General features: G+C 35.6%; 1 protein-coding gene across 3 annotated transcripts in view; it reads right to left on the bottom strand.

The window, feature by feature from the left end:
* AP3B1 (adaptor related protein complex 3 subunit beta 1) overlaps positions 1–25,684 on the bottom strand; it is a 173,287-nt gene that overhangs the window by 74,141 nt on the left and 73,462 nt on the right. For all 3 annotated transcript variants that reach the window (XM_054811067.1, XM_054811068.1, XM_054811066.1), the window contains exons 13-17: positions 24,766–24,898; positions 18,017–18,126; positions 8,058–8,234; positions 2,505–2,691; positions 1,419–1,549 (exon numbers count right to left, since the gene is read on the bottom strand). In XM_054811067.1, the coding sequence (XP_054667042.1) occupies positions 1,419–1,549; positions 2,505–2,691; positions 8,058–8,234; positions 18,017–18,126; positions 24,766–24,898 (738 nt within the window). The remainder of the gene's footprint in view (positions 1–1,418; positions 1,550–2,504; positions 2,692–8,057; positions 8,235–18,016; positions 18,127–24,765; positions 24,899–25,684) is intronic.

Here is a 25,684-nt window from a genome sequence, read left to right as displayed (position 1 = left end):
TAGAAACACAGTGGCTTCCTCTTAAATACCAACAGCTGCTAAACCTTTGTAATGCTCCACCCAGCAACTGATATTTTAAGAAGCCAATATTCTTTTGGATATAAATGACAATTTAATTATGGATTGCAGGAACAACTCAGCTTCACTCACATACCTTGTGCAGGCACATGCTGTATTAGAGGAACCACAAAATTAATGACAATGAAATACTCTCCAAAGAAAATACTTGCAAAAAACCCTGGGAAAAGGATTTTCATGTTTGTTTTGAAGTTTAAATGGTTGGAGGGAGATGTTTTCTATTATGTTGTGGATGGATGCACCTCCACACATTCTTTCCTGCCAACCCTACCATTTATAATCCCCCGCCTGAGCCGACTGCCTTTAGATTCTCCCCATAGAACCTTTCAGAAGCTTGTACAAAAACACCTCTTTTTCTGAAATGTATATAAGGTAGACAAGCAATATTAAACTACTAAGGAGAAATGCTTGTTCTACCATATTGCTGTTCACTGGCTTCTGCAAGTCATACCTATTTTTTAGAATTTTCTCTACTCATTCTATGTCTAACATCTTATATGCAAATTAATTCATGTGCGATTTACTGTAAAAGTTGGTTCCTGACAAGGACCATGTGCTTTTCTGGGTAAACCTGTTACAACGACATACCTCCAGGAGAACCATCTGCATACTATATTCCAATACATTTATATTTCTCTTACTGTTCAATAGCTCTCACTGACATTTAGGACGACTCTGGCACCTAATGCATAAATCGCTACTCTGCTACCAGAACGTGGCTTTTGCCTCAGAGTTTACAATCCAGTAACAAAAAGCTACTGGTAGTAGAAGACCAGCCCTGTAATGTCAACAAACGACTAGTGCACTAATAGGTGACATTTTCCTATTATAAACTTTCCTAATTCTCTGCAGTTGATCTGAAATGTAAACCCTGGTTTCTTCCAAACTTTACACTTTGAAACATACATAATTTTTCCCCCTGCCACTGCCTTTTGTTTATATAACCTATTTTTTTCTGTTTAGACTTGGATTTGTACACAAACAAATCTTTGGTAGTCCACCTACACTCATCATTAACAGCAATTAACATAATGCAGCACAGTGAATTTAAGAGGTATGAAATCAGAAGTGAGATGGAGGGGAAAAAAGCCCATTTAATCCACAAGTGATGCTGAAATGGCCTACAGACGATCCACTTCTCTCATTGAAAAGAAAACAGCAAGCATTGTGTAAGTTTCCAAATGTTCCATTTCCAAGCTAAAATAAGGAACACGGACGTTCACATGCATCAACATTTTTCAGTGCAGCACACAGACAGTACTTAAATACTTGTATTTTAGGCTAATATTCTATATTGATGAATGCCTTCAGTGAAGTTACTTTTAACGATGCTGACGTACCGACTCGGCTACGTCGACATTTCGGACAGAGGGGTCAGGCGCCACCTCTGGCCAGTCGGACAGCTCCAGGTAGCCGGTGGCTCGGCTGTTCAGCGTGTGAGACAGGGTGCCAAGCTGGAAATGATCCCGATCTATTAAAAAAAAAGAGAGGAGGGGAGAAATATACAAACACCATGAGCTCTACCACAAAGAGCAATCTTAATCAGGGCTAAAGGTAATTGCCATTATATTATCTCAAATGTCATGGAATAAATATAAACTAGGAAGCTCTTCATAGGTCAAAAAACTGATTTCAGTCCATAGATTACAATAATCTCCCCCATAATGGTCAATAAAAAAGCTAATCAGTCAGTGCGTTTAGAGGTGTTGCTCTGAAATGTAGCTTCTCTAAAAATTACTTTACTGTGAATATTAAGAATGACAGCACAGTTAAACAATCCATATACATGTCTTGGCACAAACACATCCAGAATTTTAATAGTTTTTCTTCAAAATGGAGCTCTTTTTAGAGCTTCAAAACTGGGACTAAGTAAGTATGAAAATTAAAATTGCAAATTATCACAATGCATTTTTAATTAAGATAATCTGATAACCTTTTAATTTGAGAAGACAGACAATGGTACTTACTTGTAAAAAGACAGGGAAAATGCATAGAGAAAATTATGACTTTGGACAAAAATAATAAAAACCTAATCTACTGAGATTCAATTTATTTCAGATTCATAAAACATTTGCAATATTCACATTAACAATCTTCTATAAAAGTCCAGACAGAAGACTAGACCTATTTTCCTAAATAGAAGAATAGTTTTCCTCATAAGACACACCTTCTGTTATTTAAATCAATTTTTAAATCCACATGAATAGAAATGGATCAGTTTGTCAGGGTTTATCATCAGAGAAATGCACTGTGTTTGCACCATGCAAACCTTGCTTGCTGAAAAGCAAGTAAGCAGAGCGAGTACGCTCGCATATTAATCATTTGTATTTGCTAAGTGACACAATTTGTGAGCATATTTGAAATAGAATAGGCTGCCACATTCCTTTACACAATGAACATTTACCAAATGATTTTGGCAGTCATACCTTTAAAAGGAGACTCAAGCAATGGGGCAGGTTTCTGTGCCAGAAATATTTTTTTGGCATATTTGCTTAAAGCTCCACTCTTCTCATTCGGAACAATAAGCTGCCTAATAAATCTTGTACGGTCTCTGATGTCGTAGCTTTGATCATACTTGCCGAGATTTAATACGTACTGGGTAAGCAATTTTGTCTGTGGAAAAAAACAGGACAAGAACAGAATACAAGTTATTTATGATTATTGATAACTCTGGATAAACATATTTAAAGAGGTAATAAAAATGAATGGTTATGTCAAACAAATGTTGTTCCACAGGGAATATGCATTTCTAAAGCTGCAAATGGAATTCTGAAGCCAAAGCACATGTCCTCTTCTGTATTGGGGAGGTGAATGCTGAGTACTGAGAAGCAGCCATGTGCTAGATTATTAAACTGCTGAAGTGGAAAGAAAGGCATCATTAAAAAAATAATCATATATGGCAAACCCGCTGAAGGGTCTACGTGAGGATAATGAATGTGGAAATACAACTAAAAACATGGCACTCAAAACTTAATCGGAAAAATATGCAGGACATCAAAACATCAGAGGGTATTAGGGGGCTGGCAAACTGCTTCTGCTGAGGTGTGTTTTATGAAGAGATACTGTCCCTGGCATAAGCAGTGTCTGCACTCTGACTGCACTCAGTTACTTTATCCTGAATTATGACCCATTAAAGCAGACACATGAATCACTGAACTGGATTACTGCAAATTATTTGCAGTGCATTTAGCTGTTACTTTTTCATAAAAGCAAGCTGCTGATGCCCTCTGAAAACCAGGATAAAAGACTTCTTCCATTTTTTTCTTGAAGCTTAAAGCCTCCAGTAATATCGGTCATTTATTTATTTATGTAAGAGAGCAACTTATATTATCACAGCTTTTTACAGCCTAACAGAACTTCCTAATTTGATGTCTGAGAATATTAACACATATTAAATAATTTTAATAATTCAGTTAAAATTTTAAACCTAAAAGAAGAGTATAAAAGATCAGGGAGACTTTCCCAGTATCTTAGGAAAAACGTAGTGTAACCAGAACAATAGTGCTCAACAGACTCGTAGCAATTAGATATATTTGAAATAAGCATGTCACTTTCTTTATATATAAGCAAACAGGAAAAAGAGCAAAAATAATATACCATTATAAGGAAGTATATTTTTACTATTTCAACTCAGAATGGATGAATAACACATGTATTGTCAAGGAGGACTTATTTTCTTTATACAAAGAAACAACCTTTGAATATATATATTGTTTACCATGCTACTGTTATAACACTAACACAATTTCAATCATGTGAGCAGAAAAATATGCAAAAAACCCCAATCCCAGCCAATTTTGTTATGTGCAATTTGCTAAGAAAAGTTCAGTTTAGCAATTTCCACCTTGAGGATGCAAGTTAAAGTTTTTTCTAGAGATGTAAAAATACTTTTTCAGAGTATTAACTCCTGTAAGTGAAATATACAGTAAATAAAAAAATGGTTTTAATTTTAAGCACATACAATGCAATGTATGCAAGCATTTCACAAAATACCCTATGGTACCAAAGATATGAAGAAATTAGTCGTATTACATTAGAATAATAGTAAAAGCACAGTTTAAAAAAAAAATCCTTTCAGTGAAACATTTTTCATTTCTTTTTTCTCTCTGATACCCAAGGATGATTCAGTGAAAAGATAATTTTTCCCCCCAAGTTACTGTCATAGTTCTGGGAAAGGTAAAACTTTCCCGTATGTACTTCACAGCTTATTAGCACCTATTTATGTATCAGGGTATAAAATCTTAAACAACTGCATCAGACAGAACATACGTAATCTGCCCTCATGCAGGACTTATGCTGTTCAATCTAAATGGAATTGGAAGGGAGGATTCCCAGGTAGCATGAATTAAACTAAATGAGGGATACCTGCTGCAGCCTTTGCCATCACCTCTCCTCTGTAAAACAAAACAGGACTCCTTGCTGACATGGCAGAAAGCTCAGCAGAACAGGTCATAAAACACTGTGGTCTTTGCTTGTGAATTGCCATAGGGATGGGAAAAGTTAAGGGCCTTGCTATCATGGTGGGCAGTTTTTCAGTGAACATTGATGGAATTAGATAAAGAGCTGATCCTGAAAGACTGCATTTTCTTTAATGGGATCATTTTCTCCATGTTCCTTTCCTTTTCCTCCTCCCTTTCCTCTCCCCCTAAAATATCTTTTCCATATTGTCCAATACAGATAAAGACACAACAAATTTATATGGAAGAATGCTCCGTATCTGCAAGAAGACTCCTTGCAAGCATCATATAAACAGTTCTCCTGAAAACAGCAAGAAAACACCATTTTTTTTTTCTTGTCTTATGGCAACGCAACCAAACAAGTAGTGAAGCTTTTCTACATGGAGGTAGCTAATAGAAACAATTAATTTTAATTAAAAACAAAAAAATAAACTAATGAATGCACATCAGTTTTTCCAACACAGGCATATCCATAAGAAGCTTTGAGCAAGCACGTTAATTTGGTGAAATGACAGAATATGCAACACAACTGTTTCATGGAACAGTAAGAAAATGTATGCTGATATATGATATAATACATTTATTATCATATGTCAACATTGCCTGTTATCTGGACATGCTTGTTATATAGGCATAATATAATTTCTTTTATCCGCACACTGTTACAATCTATTACTATTTTTTGTACATTTTGGTTGGCTAATATGAAAAGTATACTTCAAGTCATTCTTCAGCAACATTTCTAGAATTTTCTAGTGGCAATAGTTCTATTTAAGAATTTAATGCTTATCCTATATTAACAGCAATTCAATTCACCTTTTAGTAGATCCCTACTTGAAAAATTTTATAATACAAGTATCACCAACAGATGAGGCTCTACAATGGGAGAGAAATAGCTATCTATCTACTCTTTTGATATTAGCTTGCAGTAACTTGGTTCTTGAGATACATAAGATAAGGCTATTGTGCTAAACCACATTTGATATATCTATTTACAAACTAGGACTACTTGGGACTTTTCCCGGTGGGACTTCTACTGTGTTAGACAACAGAAACCCATCAAAATCTCTATATTCTTCCTGCTATATGCAAGAAACAGCTCAGGCAATTAGATGACACGTTTTCTGCATAACTCTTGCTCTTATATGAGCTCCATTTAGACAGCTATCTAGCACATTCATAAGGATTTTTATGTCCCTAAGTGACGAAAAAAGGAACAAAATTTACCAAACAACACAGTCAACCAGAACAAAGACTGTTCTTATTACATATTTATCCAGATATGATTAAACCTGAAACTCTTCCTTAAACTATAAACGGCTTTTGAAAATTCATGGGGTGATCTCAGGATTTAAAGGATATTGGAAATTCTTACAAAAATTCTGAATCTTAAAAAGCATTCAGAGAATGTGCTGCATTGAGTGTTTGAACGTATGCCTAAGGAAATTATCAGCAAATAAGATATATACAGAAAGGAAAAAAGTATCAAAGTCTTATTTGCTCCAGAATTTTGTGCCTTTCTCCAAACAAGACTTAAAAGATGAGTTTTACCTGCCTTTCCCTCACCTGGGGAAAGAGCTCTTTTCATCTGTTTGGTTGGTGTTGAGTCTCTCTTGGCTATTTACCACTACTTTTCAATAAAGTGACATTGTATCTTTGCGATTTTCACAACTCCATTGACTTTGGATAAAATGGATAAAGGATTCAAAAAAGTATTATACAGTGGGGTGGGGTAGGATACTGAGGGAGAAATCATAGGGAGGAGGAGAGATGGACAGACTGACAACTGAGCATTCCAGTGTACAAGCTTTGCCTTCAAGTTTGAAAAATCAGACCAAAAAATGCTTGGACTTTTTAGAAACTGAAGTAATTCCAGAAAGAAAAGTTTTAATACTGAGTGAGTAAAGAAGAGTTACTCCTGGGAATAAGGATGTAGGTATATAGTAATAGTGTTCCCAGCTCCTAAAGGCAAAACCACTATATTCTAGTTTGGAAGGAGCTTTGAGTCAAGCCAAGCCATCAACCTACTCTGTTCGAATTTTGTGTATGAATAGCTTGACCACCTGAGAAGAGAACTTATTTTTCCACAACTTAAAACTAAAAGAGAAAAACACCCTTTGATGAAATTTATCATTTATCAGCCATCTCAGGAGACAGTTTCTTCTGCTTTATCATCATTACCGTATTTGAATAAAGGGTTACGCAACATTTCTGACGATGGCTTATTAAGATGTGAAAGTGGAAAAGGAGCATCACAGAAATCATCATCTCCTTGTAGGCAACAGATTTTTGGCCAAATATGGTGTGGAAAAATTAGTGTAAAATTACAAGTATTATATAGAAAATTAGTAAATACTATGTAATGGGCCAAATGGAGACAGTTTAGATAATCAAACCAATCTTTTCTTAGCTCAGTCAGCATTTTCATTAAGGTGAGCACTAACAGAAAGAAGTCACCTTTTATTAATGCCCCATTTTAGGCTGTATAAGCAAAGGATAAGCCCTCATTCTTAACTGAATGCATGGCAAGACCATTCATCTCCCGCAAGCCCTACGGAATAAAGTCTCATACAGATCAAGTCTGCAATTGGGTATAGCTATCAAGGAATAAGAAGACATGACAGTTGTAGAGGTAACAAGATCCTGTGCTGTCCAAGCTTTTGTAAAACAAAGAGGTCTAGCAGCCCAGGAAAGTGTATATATCTGAGACAATGTATTTCTTTTACATTTGGGAAAAAATAACCACTTTGATTTTACAACCTTTTACAGTAATAACTGGAATTACAGTGAAAAATTAGTGTCAAGATGCTATATTCCATAGCCAGAGAGGGACAAAGTTCACAGTGCTGTCACTGAGAAGACAGAGGCAGCTGGCATCTCTCATAGCTATTGTTTTCAGCTGCCTGGAGATCTAAGTTCTTCTTTTTGTACTAACTGACATTTTTAGATTATCTTTATTATTGGAGATGATCAAAACCCACTCACCTGACAAGGTAAAGTGAAATAGTAAGAAACACAGAAAAAGGGAAAGCAGTTGCTATCTTTAAGATAAGCAGTGATGGAAAGACTAACGAGGCCTTTTGCTGGCATCTCCTTTTGGATATCCTGAACAAAAAATGAGCAGCTTCTTGTTCAAATTGACTGTATTCCCTTGAAAATTCTGGTCTTAGATCCAAAAAACAGCAAAACACATCTAGAAAATCTCAAATCTGATATTAGTAATACAATTTACAAATCTTTCCTATTTATGTGAATTTAAAAATCCACAATTACCCCAAGAAAGAAAGAGGCAAAAAAGAGTGATCTCATCACTACGTTCATATTTACAATCTAGTACATACTCAAAGACTCATGGTTAGATAGAGTCTGTTAGATTTCTTGAAAACTTATATTCAGCTTTTCTTTGTAGAATAATATGGACTAGTTTTGGTTATTTATATAAAAGAAATCACCGCTGATCTATACAGACTGTACAAAACATACCATGACTCTAAATACGTACACTTTTGAGTTTAAGCTTACCTGCTTTGAGTTTGTTAAATAGAGTTTTGCACCCAAATTTAAGATCTGCAACTTTACAAGGTCATCTTCGTTAGTGAAGCTCTTGGCTGTCTTTCTCAAAACATCAGGTGCGATCTTTGGAACCCGTTCACAGTACTCGCCGATGAGCCAGAGAATGCTGGCTCTGGCTACAGGAACCTGAGAAAACATTGCACACTTTAACACATTCACAAAGACTACGTGCATACTTGTACATGTCCATGTTCAGTAACAAGTTAAACAAAACACTGTTTAAAGAGAATTGCCATGCAAGAAATACAGACCCAAATTAAACACTGTTTAATACAGCTACTGTGGTAGACTGAATATTTGTACACATGTAAGATACAAAGCCCACGCATTACAAGTCAACAAGACAAACAGAGCAGGACTGGAAACAGAGGCACACACAAGTGACGTGTTCATGTTCACAGTACAAGCTGGTGGCAGTTGGGACAAGAATCCAAGCCTTTGAGGTATGGTTGGGAATTCTTGCCACCATGTCAGGCTAAACACCATGTTGAAACAAAACAGTGCTTTTTTTGGACTATATTCATATAGAAATGGTTTCCAACATCACAGCTTCCTCAAATCCTGCCTATCTACTTTAAAAGCACAAAAATTTCTTTAAGACTATTGCTATCTTTCCTTCAGTTTTATTTAAAATTTTATGACAGTAAGATTCTTATTTTTGCAAATGTCCAAGGCCAGCTGAACACAGAATTTTGGAGAGACAGGAGTTCAAAATTAGGGATCTCAATTTCTGAATAGGATCTAACCCCTTAACTGAAAGCAGTTCTGACCAAAAACTTCATACAGGTCTTACTGTTTTGGAGCTAATTGACTGTATCACTGAAAGAACTGGCAGTAGCAGTTTTTAGATGAACTCCCAGTGTACGGCACTGACTTCAAAAGCATAGTACTGTCACAGATGGAGGGGAAGCAAAATGGAAAAGCACAGAAGGAAACAGAAGCTCATGCTCCACGCAGACTTTATCTAGTAGTTAGGAGTTAAATGAAATAATATACACATACTCTTCTCAAAACGTGAGCTAGCCTATATTACCTAGCAGTTAAATTAAAAACTGCATCTGTGTTACATACCTCCCTGAAAATATTGTTCTCCTTCCTTGAGAGGAAGGAAGAAAGTATGAGATGAGAAAATTCTTCTAGGAAGAAGCATGTCTTTTACAGCATCTACAGGCTGTGGTGCTCTCATGTTCTGTACATACTCTTGTTCAACAGATGTTGAAGTATTAGCGAAAAAATGAAACTGTTCTATCCTATCAAATGACTGACTGTAGTTTAGAAAGCTTCCAACTGTAACTGCAATTTCAGCTAATTTTGCTGTTTTTTCTAAAGAAGTAAAAAACATTTGTACTAACACTTTCCATCACTCCCTACACTATAACATGATCTTTTTTAATAAGTTTACACTTAAACCAGTGTGAGTTCTGCCTGAGGTAAGATTCACAGGCGAAACAAGCTTTAGAAATTCAGCATTGTGGTTCTCAAAATGCTAATTCTTAGCATCTTTTATATATGTTTTCATTATTTTTCCAGCATATGTCAGTTATTCATATGGGAATATCTATTTCTCAGAATTACAATGGGAACCAACTATTAAGTATCCTACCCTGTATACACATAAAATTTGAAAGTACTGCTTTCCAGTTACATTCATAAAAGGTAACAAATGCAAATGAACCACCAGGGTTCAGGACAGCAATTCCCAAATGACAGTCCACAGTCCCTAACAAATGGCCCACTAAAGCCATACTAAAGCAATACTAATTTTAGTGATTAAACATATTTTACTGCTCCAAAAAGTCTGGGAACAGCTTTGAACCTGACAATATCTGCCCCTATACTTGACATTGTTGCAAATACACAGGCCAACAAAAATATAAACAGGTATGTCATGGGGAAAACAGAGGACTGCCTCTGCTGAAAAAGAAAGCAATCAGATCATGGAAATGCAGAATACAGGAGTCCAACAACAACAAAAAATACCCTTGAGAGATAAATGCCCATTCTAAACATGGAAAAGATATTTAAAGTAGAGGTAACATAATGTATTGAGAGTGGTATAACACAGTGATTTAACATACATAAATATATGTAAATACTGATAGAGATACCGATGATTTTTTTTTAACTCACAAAAAAATTAAATGGTCTTGGAACTTACAGTGTGACAGAAGGGAACAAGCTACTGAACAACTGCTAAATATAAAAACTTTAAATGCAGTCAGAATATGTTCGCCTGTGAAATGGTAAGACCAATGCCATTACTGTACACTGATTTCAGAAGGAAAAGAGGTTATTTCTAATGTTCCAAAGGTTACACTGCATTAAGACCTCACTCCCAATCTATTATTTTAAATTGGGCTAAAGAACAGTAATTGAGTGGTACATTAAATTTTCCAGTATTGGAGCAGTTCAAGTTGCCTGCTGTACAGATAGATACCTCTAAATAAGGATATATAGGCAACTTCAGATTTCAGTTATGCTAGATTTATTTTTCTAAAATATTTCATTACAGACTTGTTAAAATATTAGAATTCTACAAGAGATCACCAAGTACCACAGTTTGGGCAGCAGTCTATGAGAAACATCCCTTTTCCTATTATTGTCTTTTCACAATGTAAAAATAGCTCAGAACGCAGACCAATTTCAGTAATAGTGTTAATTATGAAAGACAAACATCAGTACAATACATCTCCTAGTCAAACCCAGGACTACACTTTAAAACCACAATGAGATATATTTAAATATATTTAAACAGTGTGCATTCAAGCACAGTGTTTTTGAAGTTTTTTCCCAGTTTGTAAAATGTAATTATTAGAGTAATAAACTAGTTTTAGAATGTAAAATAAATAGACTAAACAAGCCTAATTTGAAAAATAGTGACAAGGGAAGACAGATGCAATTTCTCATGACATTGCCTTTTAACCAAGTTGCTGTTAGCTTTCTATGTAAATACTCTCTCTATATTAAACAATTGTGTGCAACAAGAACCACAATCAATTAGAGACTTTTTGAATCAAACTCTGAGTGGAAGCCATTGTAATGAAAAGTGTATGTCGAACTGATGAACCCAATGTTTCTGCATCACTGGATTCATTTGGGGTCAAAATCACACAGTATTTTCAGACTTCTTTTTCCTCATTTAAGTGTTCCAGTCCTTAACCATGTAATATCAAGTGCATGATCCTGCAGCCATTGTTTCTAGGGCATTCAAAATAGCAAACAAGAAACGAAGCCACTTCTAGATCTTCATTGCCTTTTCCAGTATAGCTTAAGTAGGGACCTTGAATTGACAAAAATACAGGAAATAATAGTTTTCATTATTCAGTCCTGCTCTGCATTATCCTCAAAGGCAAACAGGATTGTAAATTACTTTGCCTGATGTTTTATTCCATATGCCCTGAGCAAGTGGTTAAGTGCACTCTCTAAGCCTTAGTACCAGAAGGCAGTTGCTACTGCCATTTTAACCCATTACCTGTCTGGAGGAGAATAAATAAATGGTTAAAAAATAAAAAATAAAATCCAGCCATACCCTCTCAAAGCAAGAGTCTGGTTACATACAGCAGTTAGAGAAAGACATTATAAAGATTTTATAGATCACTCTAAGCAGCACAATTCAAACCCTATTGTTAGTCAGCTTTAACCTTATTACACAACATACTAGATACTAAGTACAGCTAACAATTGCCACTTCTGGTTATCCACATTTGTCACAAAATGAGGAGGTCTAATCCTCTGCATCAAGAAGAAAACTTGCATAGCTAGCAATTTTTTTTAAATTTACTTGGAATCAGAAATGGAAAGAGGGATGAAGTTGATGTGAAATGTTGGACTGACAGCAAGAAAAAAAGGTACACCGGAAAGAATAGGAGTAAAAGACAAGTGCTACTTTTTTTTGTTTTCAAATGGTAGACCTTCAAGGACTCCTCCATTATTTAAACCTCTGCATATAAAATTGCTTTAAAAAAGGATCTCCACTGATGACTGCCACCCCTTATATAGTGTACAGATTTTGTTTGACTCGTATTTTATTCAAGCTGAATATTTGTTTCAAGTTCAGAGTAAAGTGTCCCTGGACACAATGTCCCAAAGGCCACGTATTCCTCTCAAATTCTAAAACATTACATAGATATTACAGCAAGTAAAAAAAATGACCAAATTATGTGAATTGTTCATTAAGGCATTACTTACATAAAGGTTTAAAAATACGTTATTAAATTGTATCCTAGGGAAAAGAACATGGCTAGAATCTGAAGCTTGTAGAACTCAAATACAAATGAACATATGAATATCACACATTGTGATATCTTCCTAATATTGAGGGAAAGAAGAACTTAATTAAAGAACGCAAGTTGCCTCTGCTGTGAAGCTGTGTCAGAAATATAGCAATAAGCAGTATTTACATAGGAATACTGCAGAGGGACTTAAGTATGTCACTGTTGGATGAATGGGCAGAGCAGTGTCAAAACCTCCCAGTCATCTACTCTACTAATAAGAATCCCAAACCAAACCAGTAATTAGTAATCCTTAATTGCTTCCATAAGTGACATGTTTTTCCCAATATATTAAGCTCTTCAAAGTTACATGCATCTATTTTATTTTTCCTCTAAATTTGCAACTCCTTATCCTGTTTTTATCCCATCAAGAAGTGTTCCTCCTCATCTCTAGATTATAAAACACTTCAGACTTCTCTCATATTCTAGAAGGAACTAGGAATAAGTCTGTAATGAAAACCAAGGATGTCAGAATTCACTGGCTATCAAAAGAAAAAAACTTCTTGCCTGTAACAGAAAGTCTGGAGAAAAATCACACCAGAACTACAAGATTTCCATCACCCAGAAAGCAATCACTACTGAGTACAATGTACCATCATAAATTGTTTTTCCAAAATGAAAAAGGCAGAAACTAATTTGGAGACTACTGCAGCTTGTTTATATGAGGAAATACATAAATGTAGAACACCATGAAGACACTCTTACTCAGAGCTAATTCTTGCTAGGCTGATTTACATTCATTCATTGCTAAAATGAATTAAGATAAATCAAGAGAGGCATAACATACTTTGGATGTAAACAAAAGTGCCTTGTGTTAATCCAGTTTAATCAATGCAGTCTAACCAATTCACTTTAAAACTTAAATCAGATTAAATCTGCAAGTATTTGCACTTAGACAAATTCTGGACCATAGGTGCTTCGAAAGAAAGATTTTCTAAAAGAGTAAGTTACACATCTATATGACACGTTTGATAACAGAATATTCTAAAAGCTTTTGAAAAAGACCCTCAACAACATCCTCGAAAATGTCATCCTTCACAGGGTGGAAAGGCACTCTCATAAATAAAAAAGGACTAGATAATAGAAAAGACAAAAAAACAGTTACAATTGAAGGCAATGATCAGATGTCCCACAGGGACCTATAGGGGAAAATGTGCTGTTCGACAGATTTGCAAGTAACCTAGAAGAGGGCTATCTAATGAGGAGACAGTCTGCTGACACAAAATTATTCAAGGTAATCTAAACTAAAACAGAGTCTGAACAGTTGGATGACTAACTAGTGATACTGAAAAATTGTGCAGAAGTGATGCAGCTGCTGTTTTGAAACATTCATAATGACTTAAAAAATTTTTTTCTACACATACTGAAGAACCTCAAACTATTTCTAGGGAAAAATATCTTGAAATCATGAATATTTTCAGAGAATTCTAGAATTGTTAAGTCAATGTTCTGCAGAAGTCAAAAGGCAGACAACCCCAAGAAAGTGAGATAAAAAATACAATCCAAGTAATGTCATTATGTCACTACATAAAATTTCTCCTTTGTATTCTGACTACAGTGTGCGCTTCTGTTCACCCCACTTCAAAACCCACACAAATAACAGAAAAGATGAAGAGAAGAGGGAAAGGCTGATCAGAGATTTGGAATATAATGCCAGACTCTTCTCAATGGTGCCCAATGGCAGGGCAAGGGGCAATGGACACAAACTGGAACACAGGAGGTTCCATGTGAATATGAAGAAAAACTTCTTCACTCTGAGGGTGACCAAGCACTGGAACAGGCTGCCCAGAGAGGCTGCGGAGTCTCCTTCTCTGGAGATATTCAAAACCCACCTGGATGCCATCCTGTGCAACCTGCCCTAGGTGATCCTGCTCTAGCAGGGGGGTTGGACTAGATGATCTCTAGAGGTCTCTTCCAACACCTACTGCTCTGTAAATCTGTGAATCTGTGAATATGAGGAGAGACTAGAATTTTTAGATTAGTAAGTGTGATGATGTGGATAGCAAACTCAAGCTTCCAGTGAGTGGCTGTGAAGGTACTTTGGAGGTGCATCACAATGAACTTTAAATCTCTCTCCCTGAAGCATCAGGTTTTGATGCTGCTGAAGATGAGACTGCTCTCTTAAGGGGACTTCTGGACTCAACCAGTATCATCCTTCTTTAAATGGCCCTTTCACACATGCATATTTTTTAAACTCCTGTCATTCTAAAACCATAGACACAAAACTAATTAAGACTACCTCAGAGTGAACACCTAGCACAAACTAGCACTGCTCAGATCTCTGGCCCACAGCTTATCAAGTCATTAAATTGTAAAGCATGACAGTGTTACTAAGACATTAACAGACAAATGGTTATATTTATGATTTTAAAAAGCAAAAGTTTAAAGACATTCAACTATTCTCTTGTTTAATATCTTCAGAATACCATCAGACATGCATTTCTCAGTTTCAACTTTTGAAGTGTGTGGAGGAGAGGAGCTGGAATAAAGCTAGATTGAGCTGTACTGTGCACAGGTCTAGGTACTCAACAAATATCAGACATAAAAGAGATCTCATAGATCTTTGCTTGGGCACACTTGAAAAAAAAGTTCAAGGTACCAGTGATAACATACGAAAGAAAAGGAAGAAAAATAAGCACTCTTTTCAGATATATAAGAAACAATTAATTAAAGAGCAAACTGAAATAGACCGAGTCTTAAGCTTTACTGGACTGAATCCTAAGCTTTACTGTAAATGAAAGTTAGTGGTCTACAAGAGCTCAGCAGTTTTTAACTGAACTTCCTAATATTTCTTACTGTTTGTCAGATATATTTAGCTTACTATCCATCCTATCACTTTCTAAATGGCTTCTGTAGATGAAGAAGATGAAGACAAGATGAAGACAAGAATTAGTAAATTTCAAATTGGATGACCTGAAAGAAAAATTGCTATGAAAGATTCTTAGGCACCTGATCATTGACAATTACAATCTCAGGATAACATAAGTGAAATTTATAACAACATGAATGAAACAAATTCAGGCACCACCCCAAAAACATATTCCATCCAGTTTACATTGATTTTGTTTATTTTAGTGGCTAAGTCTTCACCATTTACCTAAATTAAATCATGACAGAACAATCAAAGAGTTTATTTTTATCTTCAGTGCTTTTCTATTTAATTGTATTTATTTCTGTTCATGCTTGCAGTTGTGTTTTACATAGTATTGAATTAATTTCAACTCTAAGAAGCACCAGAAAATTTCTTTGCCCACATTACCCTACCCTCCAATTATTTTCAAGTTCATTCAAGACCATATCATTTGGCTGCTTCTCCTATGTCCAAATGCAAGAGTCCTTTAAAGACAGAGGTATGCTCTTGTATAGAGGAACAGGGTAGGTCCCTTAAGTTTCAATCCCAATCTAAAAATGAGCCCAGAAATACTTTCCCCAACAGACAAGGTAAGGAGAGGAAAAAAAAAAAATCTGTATTAAATATGAGTATACAAAGGTGTGTGTGTGAGTGTGTGTGTGTGTATGAATGTATATTGTATGTCAATGTAATAAGGGTCAGGAATCCTTGCTTTGTGTGTCTATGTCTTATAGCAGATAAAAACCAAGGCAACTGCATTATGTCAACTCACAATCACTCTTGCCATAGTCAAATCGATATTTAAAATACATGTACACATCTCAGGAATTCCACTAATGCTTTATTAAATGTTGAAATTTCAAACTCAGGTCCTCAGTAATTATATAATCCAAGTATTACCTTCCCAAACATGTAAAAATACACTTATGCTTTTCAGAAGTGTCTGAAGGAGTTAGGGGGGTTGGATTAGATGACCTTTAAAGGTCGCTTCCAACCTAAACAATTTTGTGATTCTTTGAAGAAATACATTCATTTTCAAACATAATAGGTGCAAGTTAATTCAGGATAATGATATGGCATTCAAATGATAAATATGAACTTCTTCCAAACTTACTCTTTAATCCAAAGTCTTAAACATACCAAGGAAGATAAATTTCTGGAAGTTATTATTTAAAAACTACAGTGAAAAATGTAAACCAAGACGTATAACAATCATCCTGGAGAGCCTACAGCATCATTATCACTGCTTCCTTCTTGAATATGAAGCATGATTCAGACTCAGATTTTGATTTTTAGTTTATTCCTATGAGTCCTCTGTTCCATGGACTGTTCTACTACTACTTACCATTTTCTGATATTCTGTACAACCTCATTATACAAGAAATGCATATGTCAAATTAGTTTAAGGACTGCATGTCTTTCCCCTCCCCCGCCCCTTACCCAGCTTAAAAAAGGATTTTCTTTTCCAGAGAAATTCCCTTTATTTAAAACTCAGAAGTATTAATTGTATACAACAGCTACAAAACTCTTAAGCGTTAAACAAAATATATTGAAAAAACCCTGTTTTCTCTTCTACAATATGTGGAAATAAGATGACAAACTAATTTGGCAATGTGCCAGAAGATTATAATAAGCAGAATAAGATTATACACAATTCATGAGATTGTAATTATCAATCAAAATATTACACAAATTTTCTGAAAACAGAGCTGATTATTATAAAAGAGGTAATACTTATTTGATATGCAATTAGCAGCAGTATCTTAGAGCCTCTTTTGATTCTAGATACAAGCAATCCAGTAGAATTATATTTTCTTTACATCAGTTATGACATTTGATCATTAGCTTTTAGCGGCCAAATATTTATTTGTTTAATCTGTTCAGTAAGCATGAACTAAGACAACCACATTTCCTTTTTCGTCTAAAATTCCAAACTTTGCCAAATTTAACTATGGAAAATAGAAGATTCACTGATTTATAAGCTATTTACTGCTCCCTCATCAATAAATAATGCAGTTATATGAAACTGAAAAGTCCTATTTATAGCATGTACAGAAAAATAATTATTGACAGATCAAATTCTGTCACCTTTGGGGTATGATGCACTAGGTAGCTAATGGTCTTCAGCCCTACACTATAATTTAAGATAAACTATTAAATGCTTTATCAATAACCGGGACTGTGAGGAGAATTTGGGGAGTAAATATTGACATACCTAAATGTCAATTTAATCTAAGGATAGATAATAGGCAATAATGCAAATTTTACTGTTAAATGTCACAGAATCTTAAATACTCAGAAGATAAAAATACAACTTCAAGAAACACTGCAACATACTCACAGCAGCATGTCTGTTACCATGGAAAGGTCAGGTGATTTTGGGGGTAGGGAAAGAGACTTAGAATAAAATTTTTTTAAGCTCAGATCAGTAAGACAACAGGCTGAAAATTGTCAAGTTAAGTGCTGCTTTGCCCTTATTTTCATTTCAACTTACCCACTCCACGGTCTAAACCTGCTATTCATCCTGGCCTAATGGTACTAGAAATACTCAACATTTCCAGGTAACTCTTTCAAAACAGCTTCCCAGATCTAAGGCACAAATTCATGCCAGCTGATAGCTTCTATTTCCTCTTCCTTAAGACAATGAAAAATGATATTTTAATGTCAAAAATAAAAAATTACATTTTATTTATCTATCTATTTCCATTTATGGCCCAAATTCAAAGGAGATGGTGTGATTTTTATCAGTCCACAAGGAAAATTCGACACTGTGCACAAATACTCACTGTAATGTTATCCAAGAGTTTGGCCATATGCTTAATAATTTCACCATGGTGTGCTGGCTGGGTTTGCAGCAGTTTCTTAATGACAACAACACTTTCAGCAACTACAATTTCTGTTTAAGACAAAACAAATTATTAATTTTAAAAGCATTTATGCAGAAGAAAAAGCCATAAATAATTGATTGTAAAAGATGTTTTCAGCTTTCAAAATATGCTTTGCAGAACTGAATTCTATTTACTTGGTAACAAAGATGTAAACCACTCTACTAAGTAATACAAGTTCAGCTTCCAGAATCAAGTTATAAGTAGCAAAAAGAGGACAGACAAATGTTCTATATTTAAAAATATCATCCTATTACATACTTTTTTTGAAATTGCCTTTTAGTAAAGCTGCACTTTGTATTTTTCCTTTTCAAGCTGAGAAACAGCATGAAAAACATCTGTTTTTCATTGAAATTATGCATATTCATAAGTAATTTGCTGTCTGCATTAAAAATACAAACATTTGTTTAATTTTCAAAGAAATATACAACCTTAAAAGTAACAGCTCCTTCATAAACAAGAGAAATATCTAAACATTTCCTCTGCACTTTGGTGTGTCTCAGGTCTGTAACCTAATCTCTCATACATTCAAATTAAGATTCTAAATACTAAGCTGTTGTAAGATATATGCCAAAGTCATGCATTGGAGTGCTTAACTACTGTAACAAGTAACATTCACAACCTGATCAACTTGTATGAAATGTACAATTTTTGAAGCTGAAAAAACCCCCACTGGTGCAGAGGTAAGCTTCTGTGCAAGAGTAAACTCATGCTGTAAGGAAAGATGAAGGCAAGTCAAACACGGTCAAAGCTGAAACCAAAACAAAGACTACTGTAAGAATTCAACATAATTGTAATTTTCATTTATACTATAAAAAGGAAATAACCATTTCTTCTAAATTATCAATGTTTAAAACAAAGAAAAAGCCTAACTACCATTCGTTAAACATCACTGAGGTATTCCTACCTTTCAAAAGGTAATCTGACATGTGGACCATTCATTCAGCAATGAAGCAAGCTGAAGTTTCAAAAGAACAGTATGGGGAAGAGATCTCTATATTTTTTATAATTTTTTTTAGAAAGCAAACTTCTTTATGGAGAAAGGCTTTTAAAAAGCTCTGACTATGCATCATTATGCCATAAGCCTCTGAAATGCTTAAATTTTAGCTTGCAGCTTTTTGTGTCATTCTTTATCTGATGTGACATCTCAAGTTATTTTCTAGACTAATTTCTTGAAGCAAGGTTAACATGACTACTTCACATATCTCAAGGTCTTGCAAAATCCTACAGATCAATTTAATTTAGATTGTGTTTTGCAAGATATTAAAATAAGAAGATGATTCTCAAAATTTTAAAATTACAATCTGGAATACTTTGAGTGGGGGACATTGTAATGACAACCTTCATCATTGAGTCTTTTATGATATTACTTAAACAAGGAGAATGGTTAAGCAAAATAACCCCAAAACTGAGTGAAGTCATTATTAAAAACACTTGTTGACAATGTCGAAATGATCATGATAAAATGAAGTGCAGTAGGTGAAGTGTCACCATAACAACTACTTTAATGCAATCTGTGGGAGCAAATTTAAAGAACTGAACTGAAATTGTAAGCAAGTAAACTAGTATGGTTCCTTTTACATGAGTCTAGATACCAAAGAAAAAAGTACAAACAAAACCCAAATGAATTTGTATTAGAATAAGGACTGACATGTTTAGAAAAAAAGAGAGGCTCTTTGAGGCTTGCTTTGTGCACATGAAGAATCCCAAAAGAGCATGAAAATAAGAGACACACATTTAGGTTCAAAGGCAAAAAAACCCAACCAAAAGAGGGAGATAAAATTGGCATTCTGAATGAGCATTAAGAAAATTTTAAAATGTAACTCTGCTAGAATTATCAAAGAGAAAGTGCATACAAGGTAATGATAAATGAACACAAGAATTTCAAAACAGAGTGTTAATTATATTATATTATGTATAAAGGGTCATAAAAAGTAAATCAAATTCATAAAATAAAGGCAAAATACACAGAAAACCTGATCAGGAACACCTTTACCAATAAAGGAGACTACATGAGGTACCAGCAACTTCAATTTTCATGAGTTATAGTAAAAATCTTAGTATAAAGTTCACTTCTAGTTTTCTTCAAACAATTTTGAAGCAATATGCAAATGACTACTCTGAGTAGGAAAACCTCTGAAGACCCTAAAGCATGACAACTTCCCAAAAAACTAAAATATATTCAGTCACACAATGTTCCATTTTGCCAAATAATGATGTATATTAAAAAATCAACAATGTAGTGGACAGTAACTTGTGGGGACTGAATTACAGACATTTTTATAATTAGGAATTTGGCCACATTATAATAGACACTCAGAAAAAGACCTTAGCAAAGGCTGTATTATCAGAGAACATTCAAAAGCTGCATTCTGATATACTACATTTGATACTATTGATGTTGAGTCAAATTTTCTTCTGCTACATTAACTGATGCTTGCAGAAATTAAAACAGTCAAGACTAATTTATTCAGCCTATAATTTGTATAATCACTATTTCTAAAAGCAGCAAAACTGCATCTAACTGTTTTTGGAAGGAATGTACCAACTGAATCTCATAGCAAGCGTGTACAAGTGATTAAGTGCACCCTCAGCAAATTTGCAGATGACACCAAGCTGAGTGGTGCAGTTGACACACCTGAGGGACATGATCTCATGCCATCCAGAGGGACCTGGACAAGCTCAAGGAGTGGGCCCTTGTGAACCTCATGTGAGCCTCAAGAGATTCAACAAGGTCAAGTCCAAGGTCCTGCACATGGGTTGGGGCAACTCCTCTTATCATTACAAGCTGGGGGATGAAGGGATTGAGAGCAGCCCTGAGGAGAAGGACCTGGGGGTGTTGATTGATGAAAAGCTCAACATGAACCAGACCAGAAAGCCAACCATATCCTGGGCTGCTTCAAAAAAAGCATGACCAACAGGTCAAGGGAGGCGATTCTGCCCCTCTATTCTGCTCTTGTGAGACCTCACCTGGAGTACTGTGTCCAGCTCTGGAGTCCTCAGTGGACGAAAGACATGGAGCTGTTCAAGCGAGTCCAGAGAAGGGCCATGAAGATGATCAGAGGGCTGGAGCACCTCTCCTATGAGCACAGGCTGAGAGACTTGGGGTGGTTCAGCCTGGAGAAGGCTCCAGGGAGACCTTATTGTGGCCTTTCAATATTTAAAGGGGGCTTATAAGAAAGATGGGGACAGACTTTTTAGCAGGCCCTATAGCCAAGGGACAAGGGGTAATGGTTTTAAACTAAAAGAGAGTAGATTCAGACTAGATATAAGGAAGAAATTTATTGTGATGAGGGTGGTAAAACACTGGAAGAGGTTGTCCAGAGAGGCGGTGGATGTCCCACCCCTGGAAACATTCAAGGCCAGGTTGGATGGGGCTCTGAGCAATTTGATCTAGTTGAAGATGTCCCTGCTTACTGCAGGGGGTTGGACTAGATGACCTTTAAAGGTCCCTTCCAACCAAATCATTCTACGATTCTATCATTATTTGGGTTATTAGAAGGTTACATAAATAGTTAAAACTGAAGTTAAAAGGCAATTATTAGAGCTAAATATACAGACAAACATTAAATTTCTGCTTTTCAGAACCGCCTGAAGTCTAAGCTTTTACCTTCTTAATTTTTCCACCCTTGTAACATAAATAACAGAACTCTGAAACCACATTAATACATATAAACTGAACAGTATAAAGAGCTGGTTTTCTCACATGACATTCTAACAGCAATTCCAACAGGTAATAGTTACCTGATGCATTAACAGTTTCAGTGATTTTACAACTTGCCTGTTCAAATTTGTATAGATTGGTAGGAAAAAAATTGTTTTACCTATACATCCTACAATCGTGTTTACATTCTCTATTAGCCATAACTTGCAACTTTCAACAGAAAATGAAAGTCACCCATGTGAGAAAAACCTCCAGGATCTGTAGTACATGCAGTACAGGCAGACAAGACTTACTATAATCCCATCTGTCTCGTACATCTAAAATGACTTTTATGTCATAGTGGGGCCAGCGGTCAGTTCAAATTATCAAGCCAATTGCTTAAAGGAAATGCATCAGTCAAATGCCAAATGTCACACCAAAGAGCCAAAATAACTTTCCTTTTCATGCTTCCCTCAGTAGACAAGGAAGGAAAATAATTCTCAGCCCTCAACATGGCTTCCAGGGAAGTAGAGAATTGCTCTTGAAATTTTCTTTGTGTATTTACAAGTGCTTTGTTTAAAGTCAAATTTCCCCTACTCAGGGAAGCTGGGGGGGTCTATGGTAAAAAACCCCCACATTTGAATCACAGAAGCACATACAGAAACTAGAAAGTTCAATGATGAGACACTCAAAGAGCTCTGTGAAGAGTTATCCCAGCTGGACCTGACTGACTGCTGAAGAGATTGTTTTGTGTAACAACACTCCCAAGTTCCAGAATGAATAATGGCACAGCTCCTGTGCCAGATATCTTGGCTGTTGGGTTGTATAGGCCCTTCCAGAACAAGAACATAGAATTAAAAGGTGGTTTTGTCACAAGCTTGCTCTTCAGGATTCTATTTCGATTTGCTAGAATTAATTTGGTCACCAGTCTTCCACACTCAAGTGAATTTCCCATAATAAAAAAACCAGTGCAGAGAAAGCAGAGCTGACTCTGCTTTCAGGGACCTCAGAGCCTTCTGGACTTACCAGCTTGGGGTTCACACTATGCAAAGGCAGCAGAACTACTTCCAGGCTTCAAACAACCAAGGGAGAAGTAGCACAGCAAAGAGATTGCTTGCATGCTTTAATGGTGAAAGTTGGAGGAAAGCAAGATTAACCAAGACTCTGAAATCTATTCTACTGCACATGCTAAATCTCTTTTTTTCTCCCTTACCATGCCCAAAACTCTTATATTCAGTAAGCTGTGACTATCAGTAATTTCCTGCCACCTGAGTTAAAGGATCATGTAAATTATGCCATTCTATTCATTCCTTGAAAGAAGGAATAAAGACACTGCAGCTATGGTAAAGCAATTTGCCAGCTGCCAGGTTTAAAAGATCCTCAATATATCCTTTGCAGTCTTTCAGAACAGTAAGTACAAGAAGATAATTTTATTTGCTAGACAACTACTTAGAAACAATCAAGAAAGCTAATCTTGTTGAGACAGACCTTTGCATACATGAGCATGCATGCATGTGTGTGTATGCGCGTGTGTATATATATTACTTTGAAGAAAGTAATTATTGAGAAGCTATGATAAAAGAAAAAAAACCACCTTCTCCTCTTATCTTGGTTCCTTCTTAGCAAACAGAAGAATGAAGCAAGAAAACAGAAAGAAGGAATATTAAGTAACAAACTCAGTATTCTGAAGTGATAGTTTTATTATTTTATTTAAGGCAGAAAAAACATGAGGATTTGTACATGCTGAAAGGAGCCTACTGACCTAGAAGAAAATTGCTAGTAGAATTAAGCAGAATCAAGAACAAACTTTGAAGTTTGTATTTTTAATATGGTCATTGCTGAATGTGCAGACATGGCCTTGTAACACAACACGGGAAGGTATTTTAAACACAGCTGATAACCAGAAAAGCATAAAGGGACATAAGGTCCGGAGCACTAGGAAATTAAAGTTACATATATTAAAACTACCAACCTATACACCGAGGCCTCTCAGGAATTTCTGATACAAGGTGAAGTGGGAGAGAAGAAGGACTCATAGCTCATAAACCAAGTAAGAGAAAGCTCTGAGTGTATCAGTGGGTCACAGGACAACTATGTGCTGTCAAAGTGGTGTCCGTAATAAAGGCCTTCTTAGGATTACCATGAAAAATATGTCCAGTAGGTATGGAGAGGAATTAATGCTGCTTTTCAAAGCTCAGAGTAGATCTCACCTGTGTTCTCTGAACAATTCTAATTACTCCAGGCCACCCGAAAACCACGTTTTTCCTCCTTCCTGACATTATTTTTAACTACATCTTTCTTAACGCTATTTCCAATATTTAACCATATTCATGTAGACTGTACATTATGTAACAATCTTCCAATTCTCTTATTGACTTCTTCTGTGCAATATTAATTGGCAAGTGCTAAGAATATACAATATTATCAGGTATTGATTTACAGTGCTGCTATATCCGATTTGACTTTATCTGCTCCTTGTTGTGCTCCTTAGTGAGTTCCAAATCCATTTCACTATGTAAAAATAACAGAAGGCAAGATTACAAAATCAAGCCAAATTAGGGGCCGTTTTTATCCTAAAACTATTTAATATGTTTTTTTCAGTTAGGCACTGATGCACTGAAAGTAAAACATTCCAAGCTTTCAGCACCCTCTACAGGCTAACTGTTTTGATGCAACTAAACATGTAACAGTAAAACTACTGTTATCTATGATAATCACAAAAGGACACTTGAATAATTATGGCATTTTGAGAAAAAACAGGTAAACATGTAATTGCAGGCCACTAGGAATTAATTTACTAACAAGATAGAAAATAAGTATCCAGTGATTATGAGAGCCTTTTGAAGTGCTTCAAAAAAGAAGAACCAGAACCACTTTTTATCCAACCATGTCAGCTAAATTATTATAGAAGTCAACTCCCATATACTTTTTAACGTGATCTGCTCTGTGTGGTTCTCATTAAGAAAAGGTTCAGCTACTCAGAAAACAAACAGAACATTTAGCTTACCATCCCTGTTAGACAGCAAACATACGAGGCCGTTAAGGCATGTGTCAGTCACTTCAGTGATGTTAGTTGCGCATCTGCCTATAGCCTGAATTGTAGCTGCAGCAAACTGTTTATCTTGGCTTTTCACATAAGTCTAAGGAAACAGGATTTTTATTAGTCAACACTAAGTATTGTCAATCAAAGACTTACCATATTGTCCTCATAAGACATATATACTGTATAATAAACTCAATCTAGAAAGCTACATTGCACATTAGAAGTTACACTTTTTTCATCTCATTGTCACTTTTAGAAGGCATCTTCTTGCCAGTTTTGGTCACTCATGGCCATGTGAACTTCTGATTTCAAGAAAGCTTGGGGCAGGGGGCAATTACCCAAAAACAGCAATTAGTTTGTGTGCAAGGTTGGAGGAGTTGATGAGCTCTCTCTTCAGAGAGGTTTCAGTTCATTTAACCAGGAGCATCTGTGAAACTACGAATAACCTACCTGCCTGAGAACCAGTACCTTTCAGAGAAATCCAGCCAGAGAACTGAAGCAATGAAAATAGATGTCATAAACAAAGAGGAAAGAAAGAAGGACAGAGACTGTTTCACAATATAGGCAGAACATCTTGCTGCTACATATACAGATATTGGAGACAATACTATTTCATCAAATGACTTGCAGAACGAGGTTTGGCAATACACGCTAATGGCCAAATATTGCTAAAATTAAGACCCTATCATCTACTGAGTTACAGTGTCAGACAAGTTGGTTGAATTTGTTTTAAAGAATTTGGAATGATTGAATTTTCCTCATCACTTTTTTTTTTTTTTTGGTAGCTGGAAGGAGAGTGAGAAACAAAATATTGAAACTCCTTTCCACATATAAAAAGCTCCATTATCCATTACGATACGAGACAGTTTCATTTTCATTCCAA

The sequence above is a fragment of the Grus americana genome, chromosome Z (assembly GCF_028858705.1).
Source record: "Grus americana isolate bGruAme1 chromosome Z, bGruAme1.mat, whole genome shotgun sequence".
Classification (NCBI taxonomy): Eukaryota; Metazoa; Chordata; class Aves; order Gruiformes; family Gruidae; genus Grus; species Grus americana.
This window is presented reverse-complemented; position numbering and strand designations above follow the sequence as displayed.